At 48.6% G+C, this 19,942-nt stretch overlaps 1 protein-coding gene across 1 annotated transcript in view; it reads right to left on the minus strand.

Annotated features, from left to right (window-relative positions):
* The window catches only part of Kif13a (kinesin family member 13A), a 184,538-nt gene that overhangs the window by 45,771 nt on the left and 118,825 nt on the right, over positions 1-19,942 (minus strand). The window contains exons 12-21 of the mRNA XM_032885303.1: positions 19,809-19,919; positions 18,256-18,390; positions 15,779-15,909; positions 14,006-14,092; positions 13,740-13,906; positions 7,980-8,193; positions 6,694-6,856; positions 4,802-4,942; positions 3,994-4,143; positions 740-901 (exon numbers count right to left, since the gene is read on the minus strand). Of these exons, the coding sequence (XP_032741194.1) occupies positions 740-901; positions 3,994-4,143; positions 4,802-4,942; positions 6,694-6,856; positions 7,980-8,193; positions 13,740-13,906; positions 14,006-14,092; positions 15,779-15,909; positions 18,256-18,390; positions 19,809-19,919 (1,461 nt within the window). The remainder of the gene's footprint in view (positions 1-739; positions 902-3,993; positions 4,144-4,801; positions 4,943-6,693; positions 6,857-7,979; positions 8,194-13,739; positions 13,907-14,005; positions 14,093-15,778; positions 15,910-18,255; positions 18,391-19,808; positions 19,920-19,942) is intronic.

The following is a 19,942-nucleotide window of genomic DNA, read 5'->3' on the forward strand; positions in this document are numbered from 1 at the left end:
GATAGAAAATTAGAACCGACTGGTGCTGGCTGTGGTGGTGAGCAGCTTTAATTCCAGCGTTCAGGAGGCAGAAGCAGGCAGATCTCTGTTGAATTAGAGGCAAGCATGGTCTACATTGTGACTTTCAGGATAGCCAGGACTACATAAAATCTTAAAAAACAAAGAGGACCGTGATAGAACAAACACACCACACTTGTACCACATTACATGCTATTCTATTGGTGATTATTTAAAGTATGTAGAAGCATGTGTATAGAATACATGCAAACACGGGGTATATGGGACTTGAGTGGATTTGGGTATGTGGAGGGCATCATGAAATCACTTTTGTCTGGATACTAAATGCAAAGAGTACACCTTTACGGGGAATTTCAAATGATTGTCATGAAAGAATCTTAGAAAAAAGTGCAGCTCACAGTCACATCTCCTGTCAGACAGTTTAACTTCCATTGTGCTAGATGAAACTTCATTAAACTTCATGTGTATCTCTTGGCACTGCCAGGGTCTACGGGAGACCTGATCACTGTCCCCTCACTCAGCTATGTAAGCCCCAATCACTGCCTTCTCACCAGGCTGCGAGAGCCCCAGCCACTGCCCCCTCACCCAGCTACCTGAGCCCGGGTCACCGCCCTCTTACCCGACAACCTGAGCCCCGATCACTGTCCTCTCACCAGCTACATGAGCCCGGATCACTGCCTTCTCACCCGGCTACCTGAGGCCCAACCACCTGTCCTCTCACCCGGCACGTCAGCTTTTTGACACGGTGGATGACTTCCCCGCTGCTGTCCACCACTTCAAGACTCCCACTCTCACTGGAGTTCTCGGAAGAGTCATCCTCCGACACGCGCTCTGGAACAGTTCCTGTAACACGCATCACCTCCACGTGGAGACGCCCGGCAACCTGGGTCAAGGAACAGGCGCATTTCAGAGTTCAAAGCAATACCCTGGGCACCAGTCGCCTGAGACGGAAATTCACTCGACAGCCCTGGCTCGCCGTCTCCGGCAGTGTGAGACCCTCCCTCCTAAGCCACTTCCGGGAGGGAGACCCCAAACCCACCCTCCCAGAGCCACGCAAGCCCAGGCCATTGCAACCTTTCTTTCTTACTCTGACCCTAATTTGTCCCCTCCCAACCTTCTTTCTAGAACTCTCTGAGGTGTATCCATTTTCCTCAGCTCAGGCAAGGAGCGGCTTCAAGGGAGCCATCATATTCTACTGGGGCGTTCAGTTTTATGTTTGTTTACAGAGTTACTCGTGCTTGGGTAATCTGTTCACTCCAACCGGGATCTACCCTCCTAGGGCACCGAGGAGTGGGTTCTCCTGCCAGTGAACTCATGGGTAAGTGCAGAAAGAGGGCAAGAAGTAAGAGCCAATAACAAGATGGTGTAGTAGACTTAACAAGAAAGGTGTAGGGGTTGGGTGTGCATGGGATAAGTGTGTGCCCATGCGCACAGCAAGTGTTCACAGGGAAACATTGGATGGGGGCAGAAACTGTGCCAAGCACTGCACTTCCGACAGTACACCAGGCAGACATGGTCCCTGGCTCAAGGAAGAAGGAGCCGCATAAAAACAGGCTCGTGGGTTGGTAACGGGTGCTTATCCTGGAAGGGATCATACGAACAGAGCCAGATGGGTATGGGAAAGTAGTTCTTTTGTTTGCATTTTGTGAGGTTTTGATTCGTCTAGACAGGGTCTCGCTACATAGCCCAGGCTGACCTCACTATAGAATCCTCCTGCTTCAGCCTCCAGAGTGCTTGGACGATAGGCACGCCTCCCCATTCTCTGCTCTAGGTAACGATTCTTTGTTCAACTTACTGTTCAGTTATGTGTATATGCGTGGGCCTACGTCCTTGAGCACGGTGTCCAAAGAGGGGCATCTCTCCCCTACCCCTAAATAACTGTTCTTGTAAGGCCATTAGATTTCTGATTGTGGTAGTGTGTCACTATAGCAGGTCCAGTATGGTGGTAGTCCTTCCTTCTCTTAGAGATGGCTCAGGGTGCTCAAAGGCACAATCTTTCTGCCTCAGCTTCTGAATACTAGAATTATAGGGATAAGCCATCACCCCGGGCTAAGAGTTATGCTTAATGCTCAGACTTCCACGTGGCAACCGGCACCGGGGCTAAGGATCTGAGAGAAATTAGCTGATGCTATCTGACCAGCGAGATACAAGGTAGAAGGTACTGAGGGTAAGAAGAGTGGAGAAACCACAGTGCAGTGCTTCATACGATGCTTGTCTGTGTGTGTGTGTGTGTGTGTGTGTATGTGTGTGTGTGTGTGTGTACAGGTGTATGCATGCCACAGGACACATGTGATGGTCAGAGGCAAACATTTAGACGTCCTTTTCCTCTTTTCCACTGGAGACTGAACTCAGGTCATTAGGCTTGCAAGGCCAAGCGCTTTTACCCTGCTGAACCATCTATGGGCCCCCCAGTACATTCGTGATATAATTTCAGGTACCCAGAGCTTGCCAGGGACTCTAGATTAAGAGGCCCTACACAAGGGCCTCAGCCACTGCCTCCACTGGTCACTCAAGTTGTATTTTTAGCATGAGAGAAGCATTGGTGGTCACTGGAGCGGACTTATCCAGGAAGCTCTCAGCTCCTGCACGCACGCACGCACCCACCCAGGTTCCATCCCACCCCGGGAACCCAGGTCTATTCCCAGCTTCTCTTTTTAAACCATACCTTATTCTAAGAACCCCAAAGGAATAACTCTGTAGTTCAAGTTTGTATGTTGTATAAGATAGACCAGGAAGTTAAGGATTGTGGCCGAATAGGAAAAACATCAGTTGACAAGCTGGGGAGAAGTTTGAATGTGAGACACACAGTTTTTATGCCTTTACCCATAGAAGATGGTGTCTAAGACTACAGAATGTGGAAGACCAGCAAACAGCCAGTAGGTTCTGGGGGAAATCTTACACTGTAGCAGGGGGAACCACAAGACGTTATCTTCCCTTGTGCTGTCAAGGAGTGCAAAGAAAAGGGACTCTTTCTGGAGGGCCGTATGCTGGAACGCATCACAAGCTTAAATAGACAGGTGCCTGGGCACTCCTAGGAAACTGTCGCTAACACGATAAGAGGCAAATAGTGCTCACTGAGACAGCAGATAGTCCAAGCAACTGAATACCCAAAAGTTTGAGAGGTAAGTTAGGTTTTCATTATAATTAGGTTGGGAAGCAATAAACCAAAGAGGATATTGCCATGACACAGCAAAATGGCCGCTCCAGAATATGAAATGGGAAAAAATGGGGTCGCTTTGCAGGGTTGATTTGGTTCAAATGCTTTGTAAATGTACAGAGACTAGAAGGGAATCTTATTACGGTGTTGGTCTGAGGGATACTGGATAATTTTCATTTTATTTGAGTCTTTCTGTAGGCACAGTTTAGTCAAATAATAAGGTTGTCAGAGTAAAAATGGACCTAGGGAAAAGCAAAAGCTTTCACATGAATGTTTTCTAACATGTCTAAGGCCCACAAAGGGCAAATAAACCCACCCACACTGTTGAAATGTGACTGCCTGAAGGGAACTAACAAAGGGTATTTAGGCTGCTTGGTTACTTAGGACTTCAGAATAATCTGCCTCTGTCTCCTGAGTGCTGGGGTCGAATGAACACACCACTACTCCTGGATCTAATATCCTGAAGAGGGTATCTACAGGCTAGGAAGGAACTGGTCTGGATGGCTAGTAGTGGAGTTTGATTTTAGAAGAAAAATTAATATGGGGCAAAGAGCAAAATGTATTACCAAAAATATTTCTTATTTGATGAAAACAGAAAAAGATTATGAACCACAAATATGAAATGTGTTATCTTTTAAGACCATGGCTTAATCCTGACTGATAATTTATATTAAGACCAGCTATTAAGAGGGATAAAACACACACACACACACACACACACACACACACACACACACACCCCTTCTTGATCTTTCTCAAGGCAGAGATGAAACACAATTTCCTATCTTGTCAATGTCTAGGAGCTGGCGTGTCCTTACCTCCCCCTGCTGGCTGATAATGGGTACTGCATATTGAAGCTTCACATCACAAAAGAGACATTCCAAAAACACGTTAGCCACACCGATGAGGTTGTGATTCTCCTGAGCTTCATAAAAAGGGTCACCTCGTTTCCCACAGAGCCTCTTAGCCTGAGAAGAAGGATAGGTCATTGGGTGAGAGGTCGGGGAACAACGCATCAACTTAAATCATGTTACTTCAAACTAGAGGAAGCATTCATAAAAATAAACAACTAAAATCAGAATCGTGCCCACAAAGACCCAGCACACAAGCGGGGCGTGTTTGCTAGGGGCTGCTCCTGCAGAGGGGCCCCAGCTCCACTCACCCCATGCCTGCAGCCTGTTTTATGCCACGCCCTGTCAATTGCACCAACTCCTTCCTTCACCAAATTTTCCTTTTCATTACCAACGTCAAATGCTAAAAACAAAACTAAACATTACATTCGCTACGATTACATTTAGAAATCTACCCAGTCCTGAGCACAGTCAGGGGCACATGCGCAGACGGGGATGAAGAGGAACTCCACACTGGCTTCGGCCTAATTTTCCAGGACTGACGGTGTGGAGCGACTGCGCATGCTCAGAGCGACTTTCCTCATTTCCCTTGAGAGGCAACGAGAACAAAGTAAACTAAGACCCGCCGGGCTTTCCCGGATTCCGCATCCACCTGACTGAATCACGTGCGATTGGACCTTAAAGATCACACTTTATCTCCCTAGTGTAAATGACCAAACCATTATACCTGTGGTTTTAATACAGTCAAATCTCCTCCACGCTCTGTTTCTCTTACCTCGGGGACATTTTCTTTCCATTCTTGATAAAGGTCTCTCATATCAATTAACTTATTTTCCAGCTTCTCGATGGTCCAGACCTGGGTGCTCTTTCCTTTCCTCCTGGCCTGGATGGCGGGCTCACTGACAATTGCTCCTCTCTGTATTGTGATGGAGAACAAAGTGGACGTGGTCCCGACATTCCCCGTCATGGTTAAAGGCAGTATGTATAAGGGTGAGGTTGTAAGGTTACAAAAGCCAGTAAAACTTTACCACCTAGGGAATATTCTGGCCTTTCTTTTCTACATATATCTATGTACCTATACATCTATATATATTTACCTACAATCAATTCCTTTCATTTGGATATTATTCATAATCTTGCTTTTCAATAGCAACATGGGAATGCATGACACAGATTTATCACATTCTATAAACCAATTACAAGAGTACTTCAAGTTTCTGTTACACAGATGCAACCAGGAGGTGGCTCCATTGACAGAGTGCTTATCTAACACAAAGCCCTGGGTTATACCCCCAGCACCACCTAAAACAGATGTGACAGTGCATGCCGGTAATGACGGCCTTTGGGGGTTAAAGACAGGAGAATTGGAGGCCCAAGGTCATCCTTAGCTACACAGTAAGTCTGAGGGCAGCATGGGATTGTGAGACCCTGTCTCGGCCAATCATCAATCAATCAGTCTTAGAGAAGAGAGGGACTCTAATAGGATCCTCGTATGCAGACGTGCCTATGTCTGTGGACTTAGAACTCCAAAGACCGATAAGATACTCCCTAACTCGCTTTCTTACCTTTTTTTTTAAAAAAGACTTTATGTGTATGTGTGTTTTGCCTGCAAGCATGTATGTGCACATGTGTCCCTGATGCTCTCAGAGCTAGAAGAGGATTTTGGATCCCCTGGGACCAGAGTTCCAGATAATGGTGAGCCACCATGTGTATGCTAAGAACCAAACTTGGGTCCTCTGGCAGAGCAGTAAGTGGTTACCTGAGGGAGCCCTCTCTCTCCACTCCCACATACAATGTCTCTTTTAATTTGCTGGGATAAAAATTTATTTTCTTCCAGGTCTCTCTCTTACAGTAAAATTCCTTTATGTTGTAATGATAGACTTCCGGGTGGCTACAAGGAGGTCTGTGTGTGTGACAGCAAGTTTCAGATGTTTTTTCCTTCTCAGAGAGTCTCTCATAGAAAGGCAGGACAACCAAATACACACACAGACCCCATCGCAGAAGGGGTGTTTGCATGAAGGGGAGCAGGCATTACTTACACATATATGTATATACACGCATAAACACACATGCATGCCTAACTTCACTCTTTTGAAACTTCTATTTCCGTGGATGCGTGGGTGTGGGTGAGCACTGTGAGCTTGTGGGGGTCAGAGGACAACTCTGTGGAGTTGTCTCGTTCCGTTCTTACGTGGGACCTGGGAATTGAACCCAGGTCATCAAGCTCGTGAGCTGAGCTATCTTCTGAGACCCTAGTTTCACTCTTTTCAGGAAAGCGGTTAAATCGGAAAGTCCTTCGGCAACCAAATTCTGCTCCCATCTTTCCTTTTCCTTTTCCTTTTCTTTTCCTTCTCAAGACAGAGTTTCTCTGTGCAGCTCTGGCTGTCCTGGAACTCCCTCTGTAGGCAAGCCTCGAACTCAGAGATCTGCCTGCCTCTCCCTCCTGAGAGCGGGGGTTAAAGGCACATCACCTCCCAGCCTTCTGCTTCTGCCCTTTCTAAGGGCGTTTACCCAGCACACTTACCCATGGGGTTTATACCGACCCGAAGGCTTACAGAGACAACCGTCTGGTTCCCTGGACCTGCTCACAGAGGTGACTTCTAGATTCCAGCTCGCAGCACTTACTAGCCTACATCAAGCTGTCCCCCTCCCTAGGGCTGCGCCTACCTTCCTGTTGGCACTGAGGTTGGCCGCAGGGATCTGAAGAGTCACTTGGTAGTCAGTGAGTTTGCCCATCTCCTCAGCCAGGAAGTTGGCTTCCCTCACCAGAGTGTTGGCTTTCACCAGCTGCTCTCGAAGCTTGGCCAAGCTCTGCCGAAAGAGTTCATCCCTGTGTTGAAGAAAAGAAAGCGCATGCGGGCAGAGTAAACCAGAGTTCCGTTCCTTCCTCAGTGGGCAGGACCGTCAGAAAACCATAACCAACATGATCGACAAGAACAGAGCTGCTTTCAGGGTGTTTTCCTCTCCAATGCACAGAGAGGTCACCCACTGAGAACTACAGTTGGGGACAAGATCTGTAGCTGAGGACTGGTGTTAAACAAACAAAGTCACAAAACCGGGCACTGGGTATTGAGGTACATGTCTTTAACCCTAGGATGTGAGCAGCTGAGGCAGGCGGATCTGTGTGAGTTCAAGGCCAGCCTGGTTTTCTTTCTTTTTTTTTTTGGAGCTGGGGACCAAACCCAGGGCCTTGCGCTTCCTAGGCAAGCGCTCTACCACTGAGCTAAATCCCCAACCCCCAGCCTGGTTTTCATAGCCAGTTCCAGACCAGCCAGGGCTGCCACAGTGTTTTGTTCCTCCCTCCCTCCCTCTCTCCCTATTTATTTACTGTTGAGGCCCATAGGATAGCCCTCATGCCGTCCAAGCATTCCCTGGTCACTCTCACATGCCCTGCTTGTTGGCTCATACATGCTCAACCTAATGATTAGATTCAATTCTTTTAGCTCCTCTATAAGTCACTTCTAGATTCAACAAAACAGCTTGCTCCCGGGCTTCCAAACACCCTTTCCTTTCCTTTTCCTTTCCTTTCCTTTCCTTTCCTTTCCTTTCCTTTCCTTTCCTTTCCTTTCCTTTCCTTTCCAGCTTTCTGTTTCTGCTAAGCCACCCACCTACACCCCTGGAACTAGGGGTGCTCTTAGTGGCAGCGGGCATATCTAGCAGGGGGAAAGGTCTGGCTTTAAGCACCAACACCTCCTTCTGAAAGAAAAAGCAAAGACACCAGCTCAGTCACAAGCCTCCTGCTTTCTGTCCGCACCTCCAGACTGTTGTTAAGGAGTCACTCACACTTCTGTCACTGCCACCTACTAAGGCTGGGTAATATCTCTGACACAAAACACCAACAGCCAAACTAGATCCGGGTCACCAGTCTTCTTTTCCCAGGTCCGCCTTCCCTTCACAGGCCTCTCCAGCCCTGCAGCCCTCATTCCCAACTCTGGGTCTGTCCCTATTCTTACCTCTCCTCAGCCCACTGGGTCACTTTCTGCTGGGCTGTCTGGCTGCTGTAGGCCAGGCGGTCGGAGGCGCTGCTGGGCGGCTGCCTCTCCGGAGAGAGCTGCTGACGGAGCTGCTCTAGCTCTCGCTCATACATGAGCCGCTGCTCCTCCAGGGCCGTCCTCTTCTCTTCCAGGTACTGCTTTTCCAGGACCTGAACCACATTTTGAACTGGATCTGGTGAGCCGAGAGAAGAGGCAAGGGGTTGTAAGGAGCCGATAAAGACAGGCGTCTACACGGGTGTCTTTCTAGGCTTCTTCCAGGAAGAAGCCTGTCCTGCCTCAGAATCTGGCCTGGTCCTCTGCTTTCTGTGACAGGCCTGAGGGCTCACGGGGGAAATCCTCCTGGTTTGCTTTTGGGTAACACTTCAGCCAACCGTAACCGCAGTTTCCACTGTTACCTTCTTCAGCAGGCTGAGTATAGCTTCGTGCTAACCCGTCTGTGTCATAAACCTCCTGGCATTTGATGGGGAGGGACTGGATGTCAAACCATTGTGAAGCCCAGGCTGGCACAGGGCTAGGAGCATAAAGAGTTGATCTTTACAGTACACGACTTTTACACTCATTTAACAAATTTAACAGGCTTCTGCTCGCTCACCGGGGACTTCCCCAATCTTGAATTTCCCCAGATGGGGAGGAGATCACAGCATACCTTTGAAAATATTGACTAGGTACAGGGGGTGGAAATTCTCAGGTGTTAATTCCTAAGAGGGCAATTAACAGGAAGGAAGGAAGGAAGGAAGGAGGAAAGAAAAAGAAAGAAAAAGAGAGAGAGAGAGAAAGAAAGAAAGAAAGAAAGAAAGAAAGAAAGAAAGAAAGAAAAGAAAGGAAGGAAGAAAGGAGTTAGGGAGGGAGGGGGAGAGAGAGGGAAAGGGAGAGGGAGAGGAAAAACTATCCCTTTGGCCATTTAGTGGTCCAGGGACAAATAGGTACAGACAACCGAGCCCTTAGCACCTCTATGGATAGCTGTGGTACAGGAGGGACCAGGCTCTGAGGAGCCAAGTGGCTGTGCAGGGCCCTAGTGTGGTGATGACCAATGAGCCGGATGCCAGATCCAGACCATGGCACAGGAACCAAGTCACAACCTAAGGGAGCAGCCTGCGAAGAGTCAGCCCACTTGACAACCATAGGAGGAAGGGTGACCTCTCCATCCCTGTGAGCATCTCCCAGCATCCCTGATAACCTGTGCAACCGCCCTACTCTTCAGTTCTCAGCTTAATTCCCAGGGAAAAAAATGGGGAAAGTACTTCAGAAGTTTCTTCATCACCTGATTATGGCCGTCCACAAAGACTTTCCCAAAATACCCCATGTCAGTTTGTATGATATAGGTGAGCAGCACACTTCTCTGTTAGCACGTAAGAGAAGGGAACACACCGGCCTTAAGAATAAAGTTAATAAAACAAAGCAAAACGGAGTGGTTCCATGTAATTGCAAGAGGCTGTGAGTTGTTTTAATTCAGAATGACAGCTGCCATGCCAACGGCGACTCTACTGGCTGAATCGCGGGACCAGACCGACTCCCCATGCAAGAACCCTGCAGCCAACGCCTCCTTCCCCGAGGGGGATGGCATCTCCATTTTAATGTTGTGGAAACTGGGACTCAGAACAACCATATAGATGACCAAAGTCACACAGCAACCAAGGACGGCACCAGATTTTGAGCTCTGACTGGAAGTTGGAAGTCAACTGGGGGTGGGGGCGGCAGATGGACGGACAGACGGATGGACGGGCAGACATCGACTTGATGAACAATCGACACAATGCTCTTATCCCGAAAGTCTCTCCTTATGGGCACTCATCAAAGAACAGGGGCCTTCAAAACAAACAGCCAGATTACTCTAAAATCCATTTCCCCCCTCAAAGCAGCATCAGTTTTCATCACTGAGACATTGCCTCACAGGGTTTTGTGAAAAGACCCTGAATGGCACGCTGGGGATGGAACATTGGGCCTTGTTCATGCTAAGCAAAACCTGCTGTTGACTTTTACTGCCCAGGTCCTGAAAAATGTAATCAATCCACACTCCTGCCTTCCATGCTGCAGAAACATGTGACCCCAGTGGCCGATACAGCAGGATCTCAACCCGGGTTCCATGTCAAAAAGGCTGTAGGGCAGGCTGCTTACAGCTGCACCAGCAGCCGAAGTGACACAGCACAAACTGGGGCCACAGACCAAGATGCAGATACAGAGAGGGCAGCAACTTAGTCCTGTGCTTGAGCCTCCAGAGCCAGACTTCCGGGTCCCCTCCCGGGGCTCATCAGACACAGCCCTGCTTACTTTTCTTTAAATTTTCTTTTGATCTTTTTCTTTACAGTGAGTGTCCATCCATGCATGCATGTACACATGTTTGTGAGGCGGGATGCATGTGGCTGTGTGTGCATGTGGTAGGCCAGAGGCAATTCTTGAGCATCATCCCTCAGGCATGCTCAGAAACATTTATTCATTTCGTGCGTGCACGAGCACGCATGCTGTGGCGTGTCTACAGAGTAGGAGACAACTTGCCGTGGTTGGCCTTTTCCTTCTACCATGTAAGTTCTGGGGGATCCGATTCAGGTTGTCAGGCTTAGTACCAAGTACCCTGACCTGCTTAGACGTCTCACCCCACCCCACCCCCACACCCGGGTTTCTCGCTAGCTCAGCAGTGAGTCTAGGCCGGCTGCCCATCAAGCCGCAGGATCCGTCTTTGCGTCTCCGGTGCTGGGCTTACGGATACAGGCTGCTCCTTCTTTAAATGCGAGCGCTAGAGACTGAACTCAGGTCTTTATAATTGGAAGGAAAGTCCTGACCAAGCTGTCTCCCCAGCCTGGGAAATCTTGGATGATATTTATTTCTCTCTCCTGTCAATCAGTTTGATGCCTTTGCTACCCTACACAGCCTCCTTTAAGAATAGATTCTAACATGGCTGGCAGCTTTGATATGACCCAGAAGTTTCGTTCTTAATGGCTTTTTCTCTCTCCCAAACACTGCTGTCCTGCCCACTACCCAGCCTCATCTATATCAGATCCTAGGAATGAGATTTCTAGCCCCAAGGGACATTATAATATTTAATAAATAATACATGTCCCCCCCACCCCCGCACAAAACGCACTGCGTGACCAGCAGCGGGTTCTGTAAATAAGGACTCTTGTAAAGAAGCTGTGTCTACGGAGACTGGCTGATTTCAGGACCGTGGAGAGACTGCAATGGTGCAGGTCTTAGGCTAGTGCTAGCCCTCTAGAAGGGCTGACCCTTGCCCACCTGTGTCTGAGCTAACATCCTGTGACTAACAGATAAAAACCATTTCGAATCATTAACGTAACAGACCACTAGCTTTCGCCAACCCCAAATCTAAGAATATCACAGATAGCATCTCGGGCTTATAGAAAAGCTTGCCCCATCTGGCCATACCCGCCTCTCTCATGTACCCACTGATGTGTTTAAAACGTCCCTTGATGTATGACTTCCTCTGTTTCGTAAAATGATAAAACTTCCATGTTGAAATATGGAATTTAAGACTTTAAGACAACCTAAACACGTGTCTCCAAGTTACTGTCATTCAAAAATGGTTCTAGAAGGAAGTGTCTCTTATTTTTAGTAAATAAAATAAAATAGGTCCTAATTTGCCAGGTAATCTGCCTCTGAGATGGGCCAGTACGCAAGCCTGAGCTGTGATGACACAGCCACATAGCATGAGTCTGACATCTTAATTCCCACTTTACCTCCCCCCTCCCACCCCCACGGGGCTGAGGACAGACACAGGGCCTGTGTACACTAGGGAGTCACCCTATCACTGAGCTACATTCCCACTTCACTCTCCTTTTCTCAAGTGAACCTTTTCAAAATTCAGGGAGTCTGGTGCCTAAGGTCAGGATACCAAAGAGCGACATTTTTTTCAGGAGAGAGGTAAGAGCGCTTGGTTGGGGGATCAGAGTGATCTCTAAACTGGTGTACCCCCTCCCTAGCAGATATGAAATGAGACTAGACCAGCCCATCACCCCAAGCATGGAGCAGACGGCACGGGTGCTGGTAGAGGGCATCGGCAAGAGCATTAGAAATGACTCCCACCGGGATGTGAAGAGAGTCCATCTGCAAGAGAAAAAGAAGCTCCTAATCCTAGATGTGAGAAACCGGCCCATAACCTTGGCTGGTCACTAACAGTCTTTATTTTAGAGCCGGCTTCAGAAGAACTTGGGGAAAGGTTGTTAGTGTTTGATTTCCACGTGGGAAAGAGGTGTCGTTGCTCTGCGCTAGACTTTCTCCTACTTTATTTTCATTTTTGATATGCACGGATGGGTCTATGGGTGCATGAATGTTCAGAGGGGTATGTGGGTGCACATGTGCGTGCGTGCACGTAGAGGCCTAAGGCTAACATCAAGTACCTTTGCTATATTATGCATTAATGTAGGTCTCTCCCTGGAACCCAGAGCTCACCAAGTCCTTAGATCCAGCTAGGCAGCTTGTTCCAGGGATCCTGTTTCCACTCCCCCATGCTGGATGACAGGTGGGGTGCCATGGGTTCTGAGGGCCAGAATGTTGGCCCTTGGGCTTGCAGAGCAAGCTTTTAACTTGCAGAGCTATTTCCCCAGCTTCCTCTTTTATGACTACAGGCAGACAAGCTGAGTTTTAGGTCAGAACTTACTCTAGAGGTCTCAGTGATTACTGAGATAAGAGGTTACATTTAAAAGTGCCATGGTCTCTATAGGAATGAAGCCATTAGTCACAGCAGCAGTTAACACAAAGACACTCTCCTGTACAGCTGGGCTTATATGGAACAGGACAGCTGGAAGGTACCAGAACTGGAATGGGGTTGAGGTGTCATTTTGGGGAAGAAAACATTCCTCAGTTACGATCAAGAAGCAGTTCTGTCAGGCAGAAAACCTTTGCTTCACACCTCAGTACTGCCCTGTTAGACCTGGCCAAAGCTCGAAGCACACATCATCCCTCAGCGGCCCTGGTGGAAGGCAGCCAGGTTCCCGCATGCTAAAGCAGCAGTTAAGAACCTCTCTCCCAGTGTTGGTGAACCAGCTTCGTCTGAAACCACAGGAGGGGGAAGAGGATCTTCAAGTAGGACCACCACGGGGACGACCACCAGGCAGACAGGCTTACGATCGGGAAGCCACCTATCGGGAGACGGAATTCTGAGGACACCAAGGCCACCAGCTCATATGGCTGCATCGGAGCACAGGCGTGTGACTCAGAGGGAAGCAACCCTCGGGGGCGATTGGGAGAGTGAGGTAGGCATTGTCCTATGCAGGTAAACAACCTAAAGAACAGTTCACTTTAAATGTCGTTTTTTACCAAAGGTCCTCGAGCCTGTCGGTTAAGTAAGTCTCTTAGGAAATACAGTTTCCAAGTGAGCCCATAGTAAATGCTTCCTTTTTATATTCAAAATTCCTGGATCCGTATTTTTTTTCGGTGACTTTTTCATTCTCCCAGAAATGACAAGACCAATGGTGGAAAATTTGATTAAAAAAAAAAAAAACAAAAACTTGGTCAGATCCATTCAGTAAATGCTCTGCGACCATGGAGATGTTATTATAACTGGTTTGGGGGACAAGAAGTTCCCAAAAGGGGGGCATCTGCACACTCCCTGGTTCCACCTGAGTTTTCTCTGCAGTCTTGATGGTACTCTTTGCTGATGACGGCCTCTCAGTAAATAAAGGCCTGGCCGTGTCTAAGCTTTGGGACGGCTCTGCTTCTATACCGGTGTCCCTCGGGGACTGACCTACGAAGGAGCCGATGTCTTACCATTGCTGTTCAGTGTTTTCATGATGACCTCCATCTGTGCGAACTCGTAGTTGTAGTCTGGCTCTGAGGAGGCCTCGCTCGCAGCGTCTAGATCATGCTCCGTGGCGCTGGTTTCTTTCTCAAAGTCTTTCAGCCAGTCCCGCCGTTTCCTCTTCGGCAAGTTAATTCTGTGGAGGTTTCCGTCATTGGATAATATCAGCTTGACGTATACATATCAGGGGGAAAAAATGGAAATAAAAAAATGCTAGAGAGCATGAAGCTGTTACCTGAAAAAGTGGTTGTTTCCCCATAAGATCCTGTCACCGTGCCACAGCTGGGTCGCGCTGCAGACCAGGGTGCCATTTACACAGGACCTGGAGGGATACAAAGGAAGGCGCCAGTTGGAGAGAAGACGGTAGCCTCAAGACTCAAAGAGGTGGCAGGGAACGGTCTAATGGGTGGATTCTGGGAGACATTTGAAAGAGTGACAGCAACACTCAGCCGTGAGCCAGGGCCTGCCAGGTCCCCTCAAAGAGGGATCCCCAACTCTGTGTGCTTCTAACGAAGAGGGAAAGCATTAGAAGCATTGTAACATTTACAAATGGGGCCAGAGAGATGGCTCATTAGGCAAAGCTAGTGTGAGGACCTGAATTCAGATCCCCAGAACCCACGTTAAGCTGGAGTAGTAGCACAACTGTAGTCAGCGTTCCCAGGGAGACAAGGAAGGCAGACACAGAATTCCTGAAGGCGCCCAGGCTGGCCAGTGCTGCCTATGCAGTGCTGGACAAGAGACTCCACCTCAAACAAGGTGGAAGGGGCAGGGTGTCCCACGTGCGGCTGTCCTCTGATCTTCACTCCGGATCACACAGACACACACGCAGACAGATACATAGACACATAGACATAGGCACACACAGACGTAGACACAGACACACAGACATAGACACAGACACACACACAGACATAGACATAGACACATAGACATAGGCACACACAGACGTAGACACAGACACACAGACATAGACACAGACACACACGCAGACATAGACATAGACACAGACACACAGACATAGACATACACACAGACATAGACACAGACATGGACGCACACACAGTGACACAGACACACAGACACACAATGACACAGACACACAGTGACACAGACACACAATGACACAGATACACACACACACACACACACACACAGACGACACACAGGCACACACACGCTCACATATTAAAGCACCACAAAACCTAAAATACATATGTTCAACAGCTCATTAAAAAAAGTTTGCTGGCAATTTATAAACAAAATATGGATGTGGGAAGGTAGTTAGTTAAAAGTAAATACCTTAAAGGATGCTCAGGGAAATCTGATAACAAAATGTGGTGGAAATGATATTTACTTTAAGTTACATTCTCATATAATCTCTCACTAGTAAAGTCCTAGGCTTCACAGGACTCTGACGCCTGAACTTTTGAAATTCATTCATGAAAACATATACACTTCAGTGTAGTACTTTAACCCCGACTACTAAGGCTTTACTGCAATAGCGCTAAAAAGGACTCTGTTCATCCTCAAAGTTACCATGCTGCTAGGATTTCAATATGCAAAGCCTCAACGGGCTCATGTGCTAGAACACTTGCTTCCCACTGGGTGGCGCTGTGTCCAAGGGTTGTGGAATTTGGGAGGCGGAGCCTCACTGGAGGAAGTAAGTCACTGGGGGCGGACCTTGGGCGATAAAGCTACCCAGTCTCTAGATGTGTCTGGCTTTCCGAAGGCACCTGACAGTGCCGGGGCTGCTTCAACCCCTCACAGATCCTTCACCATCCCACCAGCCATGCCTGCCACCACAACTTCCTAGCCAATATGGACCATACTCTAAAATCACGAGCCAAAATATACCCTTCCCTTGGTTTTTGTTTTTGAATTTTTATATATTTGGTATTGTTTGTTTGTTTCTGGCTAAGGCAATGGGAGTGGTTAACTAATACACCCTCTGTGACCAGAGAGTAAATCCTCTAGGATACCTAGTGCAGCCTCCACGGCCGCTTCCTACCTTGCGTTTTCTTTGGGCGTGAGAGTGATGTCTCCATCCGTTGCGATGTCGATCTCACAGTGCTCGGGCTGAATCCCTATTCCAAAGAGCTGGATATCCTGAGAGGTATCAGCACCCACCCGGGTGTGATCCTAGAACATACAATTGAAGACGGGAAACCAAGTTCACAAGAGACTCAGCCAGAAATGATCGCAAACACATGGGATAAATCAGGAGTATGAAATTAATCACACTGGAGATCGGGAACATCAAAGGCCAAGGGCGGGCTGGCAAGATGTCTCATTGAAGGACAGCGTTCATAACCAAGCCTGATGACCTGAGTTCAATCCCCAGGACCTGCATGGTATTAGAAAATCATTCTCTGACCTCTATTCACACTCTGTGACATGTGCATGCCTTCCATAGATAGATAGATAGAAAGATAGATAGATAGATAGAGAGATAGATAGATAGATAGAGACAGACAGACAGACAGACAGACAAGCACATAACAATATTTTAAAGCTAAAAGCTTACCTTGAAACAATTTTTAAAAATGTTTAAACTCTACCAACACCTGCTCCTGTATCAACGGTGATTAGGCATTATTTTAAAACGTAAGAAAATTGGGTTTAGCAGTAGCAGACACCGAATTCTCATTCTGGATTGAATATTTACTATTTGAACTGGGTACCTGTATGCCATTTCCTCCTAAGCCTCAGTCGGGTAAACTGAGGAGGGAGGCAGCGAGGTGGGCCATCTGCGACTGGGGTTCGTGCTGATAGTAACCAATGACACCCCCCCACCAGTGACAACTGACCAGGTTGGCACTGATCGTGCTGCAGGCTGACTTAGCAAAACTTAATTAGGTGGGCCCGGTACTCACTGTGACTGGGAACTCTTTTAACTCTTAAGGAGCAGGCAAGAAAGAAAAGGAAAACTCGTGCCAGCCCTGATCTTGCTACATAGTGGAAGATGAACCTGAACTCCCAATCTCTCTGGCCTACTGATGATGATGTGTGTATGCTTGGCCCCGTGGGGTGGCACTCTTTGGAGGTGTGGCCTTGCTGGAGTAGGTGTGTCACTGTGGGCGAGGGCTTTAATACCCTAGTCGTAGCTACCTGGAAGCCAGTATTCTGCTAGCAGCCTTCAGATGAAGATGTAGAACTCTCAGCTCCTCCTGCACCATGCCTGCCTAGACGCTGCCATGTTCCCACCTTGATGATAATGGACTGAACCTATGAACCTGTAAACCAGCCCCAACTAAACATTGTCCTTAAGAGTTGCCTTGGTCATGGTGTCTGTTCACAGCAGTCAAACCCTAACTAAGACACCCACGCTGGCCAAATACTGAGATTACAGGTATACACTACACACCCAGCTCTGGTGTCCCATTTCTTTTTTTTTTTTTGGGGGGGGGTTCTTTTTTTTGGGAGCTGGGGACCGAACCCAGGGCCTTGTGCTTGCTAGGCAAGCACTCTACCACTGAGCTAAATCCCCAACCCCCATTTCTTGCTTAATAAAATTGTCCAGTGGTTCTACAATAGCCAAAGAACCCCTGGCTTCTCTTGACCCTTTAGGAGACCATGCTGTCAACACTATTTTAGGACAAACAAAAGGTGTTCTATCCGGGCGTTCTCATTTTATCAGGCATGAAGGGGAGGGCTTTTGCAGGCACCGGATCAGTGATGACGCCTGTGTGTTTGCCTTACAGTGTCTCCTCCAGTTTTAACGCCACACACACAGATGGCTACAACCTAGGCACATAAAAGTGCACTGGAGTCTTTGATTCTTTTAAAGAATGCACGTGGGGCTGGGCGCAGTGGCACAAGCCTTTAATCCCAGCATTCTGAGGTAGAGGCAAGTGGATCTCTGGGAGTTCGAGGCCAGCCTGGTCTATAAAGCAAGCCTAGGACAGCCAGAGTTTGTTACACAGAGAACCCCCCTGGGTTGTCGGGGGACAAAGGGAATGCACATGGAATCTAATGGTAGGACATTGGGAAATCACTATGGAGCTGCTCCCAGCATGGTAAGTGTACACCAAAGCACCAGTGCCAATGCTAAAAGGCCATTCTCAAGGGTGACCATAGGACAAATGTCTTTTCCAGATAATGGGGTCAGAGCTAAGGTAGACTTGGAGCTTTGCTCTAGGGTCTCTTTAGGCTTGTGTGGGACCTGATATCTTCCTAGAGTTACAATGAAGATTCTCCAAGGCCTCTCCGAACCACTGTGGTTGGACCCCAGACACCTCAGAACTTGGTGACCTTACATTGGGGTCCTTCTCCTATGGGCAAACCCTGAATTGTCCCCTCTGTAGCCTGTCCTCAAGGGTATGGGTGAAACAAAGGCTGTTTCTTATGATCAGTCGGGAGGGGCTGCACCATCATGGTCTTACTGCTATCGAGGACGATGCCAGACACAAAAACAGAAATCCCAGGGCGGGGCATCCAGGTTCAGTTGGGATGATGCCAGTCGTCTGCTCTCATACACCTTCTCACCTTTAAATAGTAAACCAGAAGCTCGTTGAGGGCAGGGTCTGCATTCAGGTTGACGAGGTAGCACTTGTCATCCCCCACCTTGATGCCAGAGGTCTCCAGGGAGATCCCCATGCTCTCCAGCTGCCGCTGCCTCTCCTGGTCACGGAAACAGACAGAAGAGAGGCTTTGTTGTTCTGTTCACAAGACGTAGCCATGGAAAGAGTAAGTCACTGCTTCTGGGGACAACGCCAGGGAGATGACACATTCTGCCCGGCTCCACTAAGTTTACTAAGGGCCGCAGTGCAGGGCATGACAGTGTCACAGGGCACCTCGGGTGAATCACATGGTGTCGGCTTGTAGAAGCGGACAAGTCTGGGAGGGAGGACAAGACCACTAACCCAGAACGCAAAAGAGAGTAATGGTGTGCCATGGAGGGCTAGGAAGGGCTGTACGGTGTCCTGGGAGGGCCATCATGACGGACTGAGAGAGAAGAACGGGCTGAGAATGCGTGAGACAATTCTTGGAGCATTGGAATGAGTATCGCAGCAAGAAGCAAGATTGTTTAAAAAGTGGTTGCTGGGAAGCGGGTAGACTGCACAGAGGACGATTTCGGGGAGACTCTGTCCACAGAGGACAATTTCGGGGGCGAAGAACTCCCAGCAGATGGGGAAAACAGTGGGAGCTGGGGCTGGAGGAGCAGGTGGAGACCCTGTAACGACAGATGTTGAATCCGCCTGTCCATGTGAGGCTTACGCAGTGAGTGTAGACTGTGGAGGGTACTGGTCTACGGCCGGGAACACAGTAGCTACTAAAACGAAGCCGGCCGCGCTCGCAAAACACACGCTCTTGTGAGAAGAGACAAGCGGGAGCCCTGCTCGTGAAATGTACAGTGTGGAGGGGTGGGGTGACCCCGGGCACGCTCTGGCTGCACTGCCCTTGCTGCAGTCCATTTCAGTGACTGACCATACAGTACCTTCCAATAAGTACGGAGAAGCACATGGTGAAAAACCTGTGTTTTAAAAATCCCTGCCAAACGGAGGGGCTTTCAATGCCAAGAGATCTAAACCAAAACCAAAAATAAAACCAAAACAAACCAACACCCCCCACCCCATCACAATGCGGATTTTTGTTCCTATGAGGAGCAGAAAGGAGGAAAGACTCCCCCCTAGCCTTGCTTCCTCAATGGAGTGTTCCAGCAGAACATCACACAGGCCCCTACACAGACTGCTCAAAGACCTGAGGCTGGTGCTTTAAACCGAGCTGGGTACAGAGAACAAGGCCCTGAGGCATCAGCTGTCGACCCTCAGAGGGTGGAAGGGCCCTTTCACAGGGCTCATATATTCAGATGTCCTGCCTATCGGATATCAGGTCGTGATTCACAACGGTAGCCAAATGACAGTTATGAGGTAGCAACCAAAATGATTTTATGGTCGGGGTCACCACAGCAGGAGGAACTGTACTGAAGGGTCGCAGCATCAGGAAGGTTGAGAACCGCTGCGATGGAGGGTTTTGGAGGAGGCAGGTGGCCGTCCCGAGGAGACAGCAGGCGGAAGGAGGCTAACTCATGAGCCCACCTGTGCGATCTCTTCCGTTTTCCTCAGCTTCTCTTCCCACGTCACCGTGAGCTCCTTTATCAGCTTCTCAGACTCTTCCAGCTTCTCCTTCAGCTCGGGGGCCTTCATGGCCTTTAAAATAAACCAGAGACGTC

Source organism: Rattus rattus, chromosome 14 (assembly GCF_011064425.1).
Source record: "Rattus rattus isolate New Zealand chromosome 14, Rrattus_CSIRO_v1, whole genome shotgun sequence".
NCBI lineage: Eukaryota > Metazoa > Chordata > Mammalia > Rodentia > Muridae > Rattus > Rattus rattus.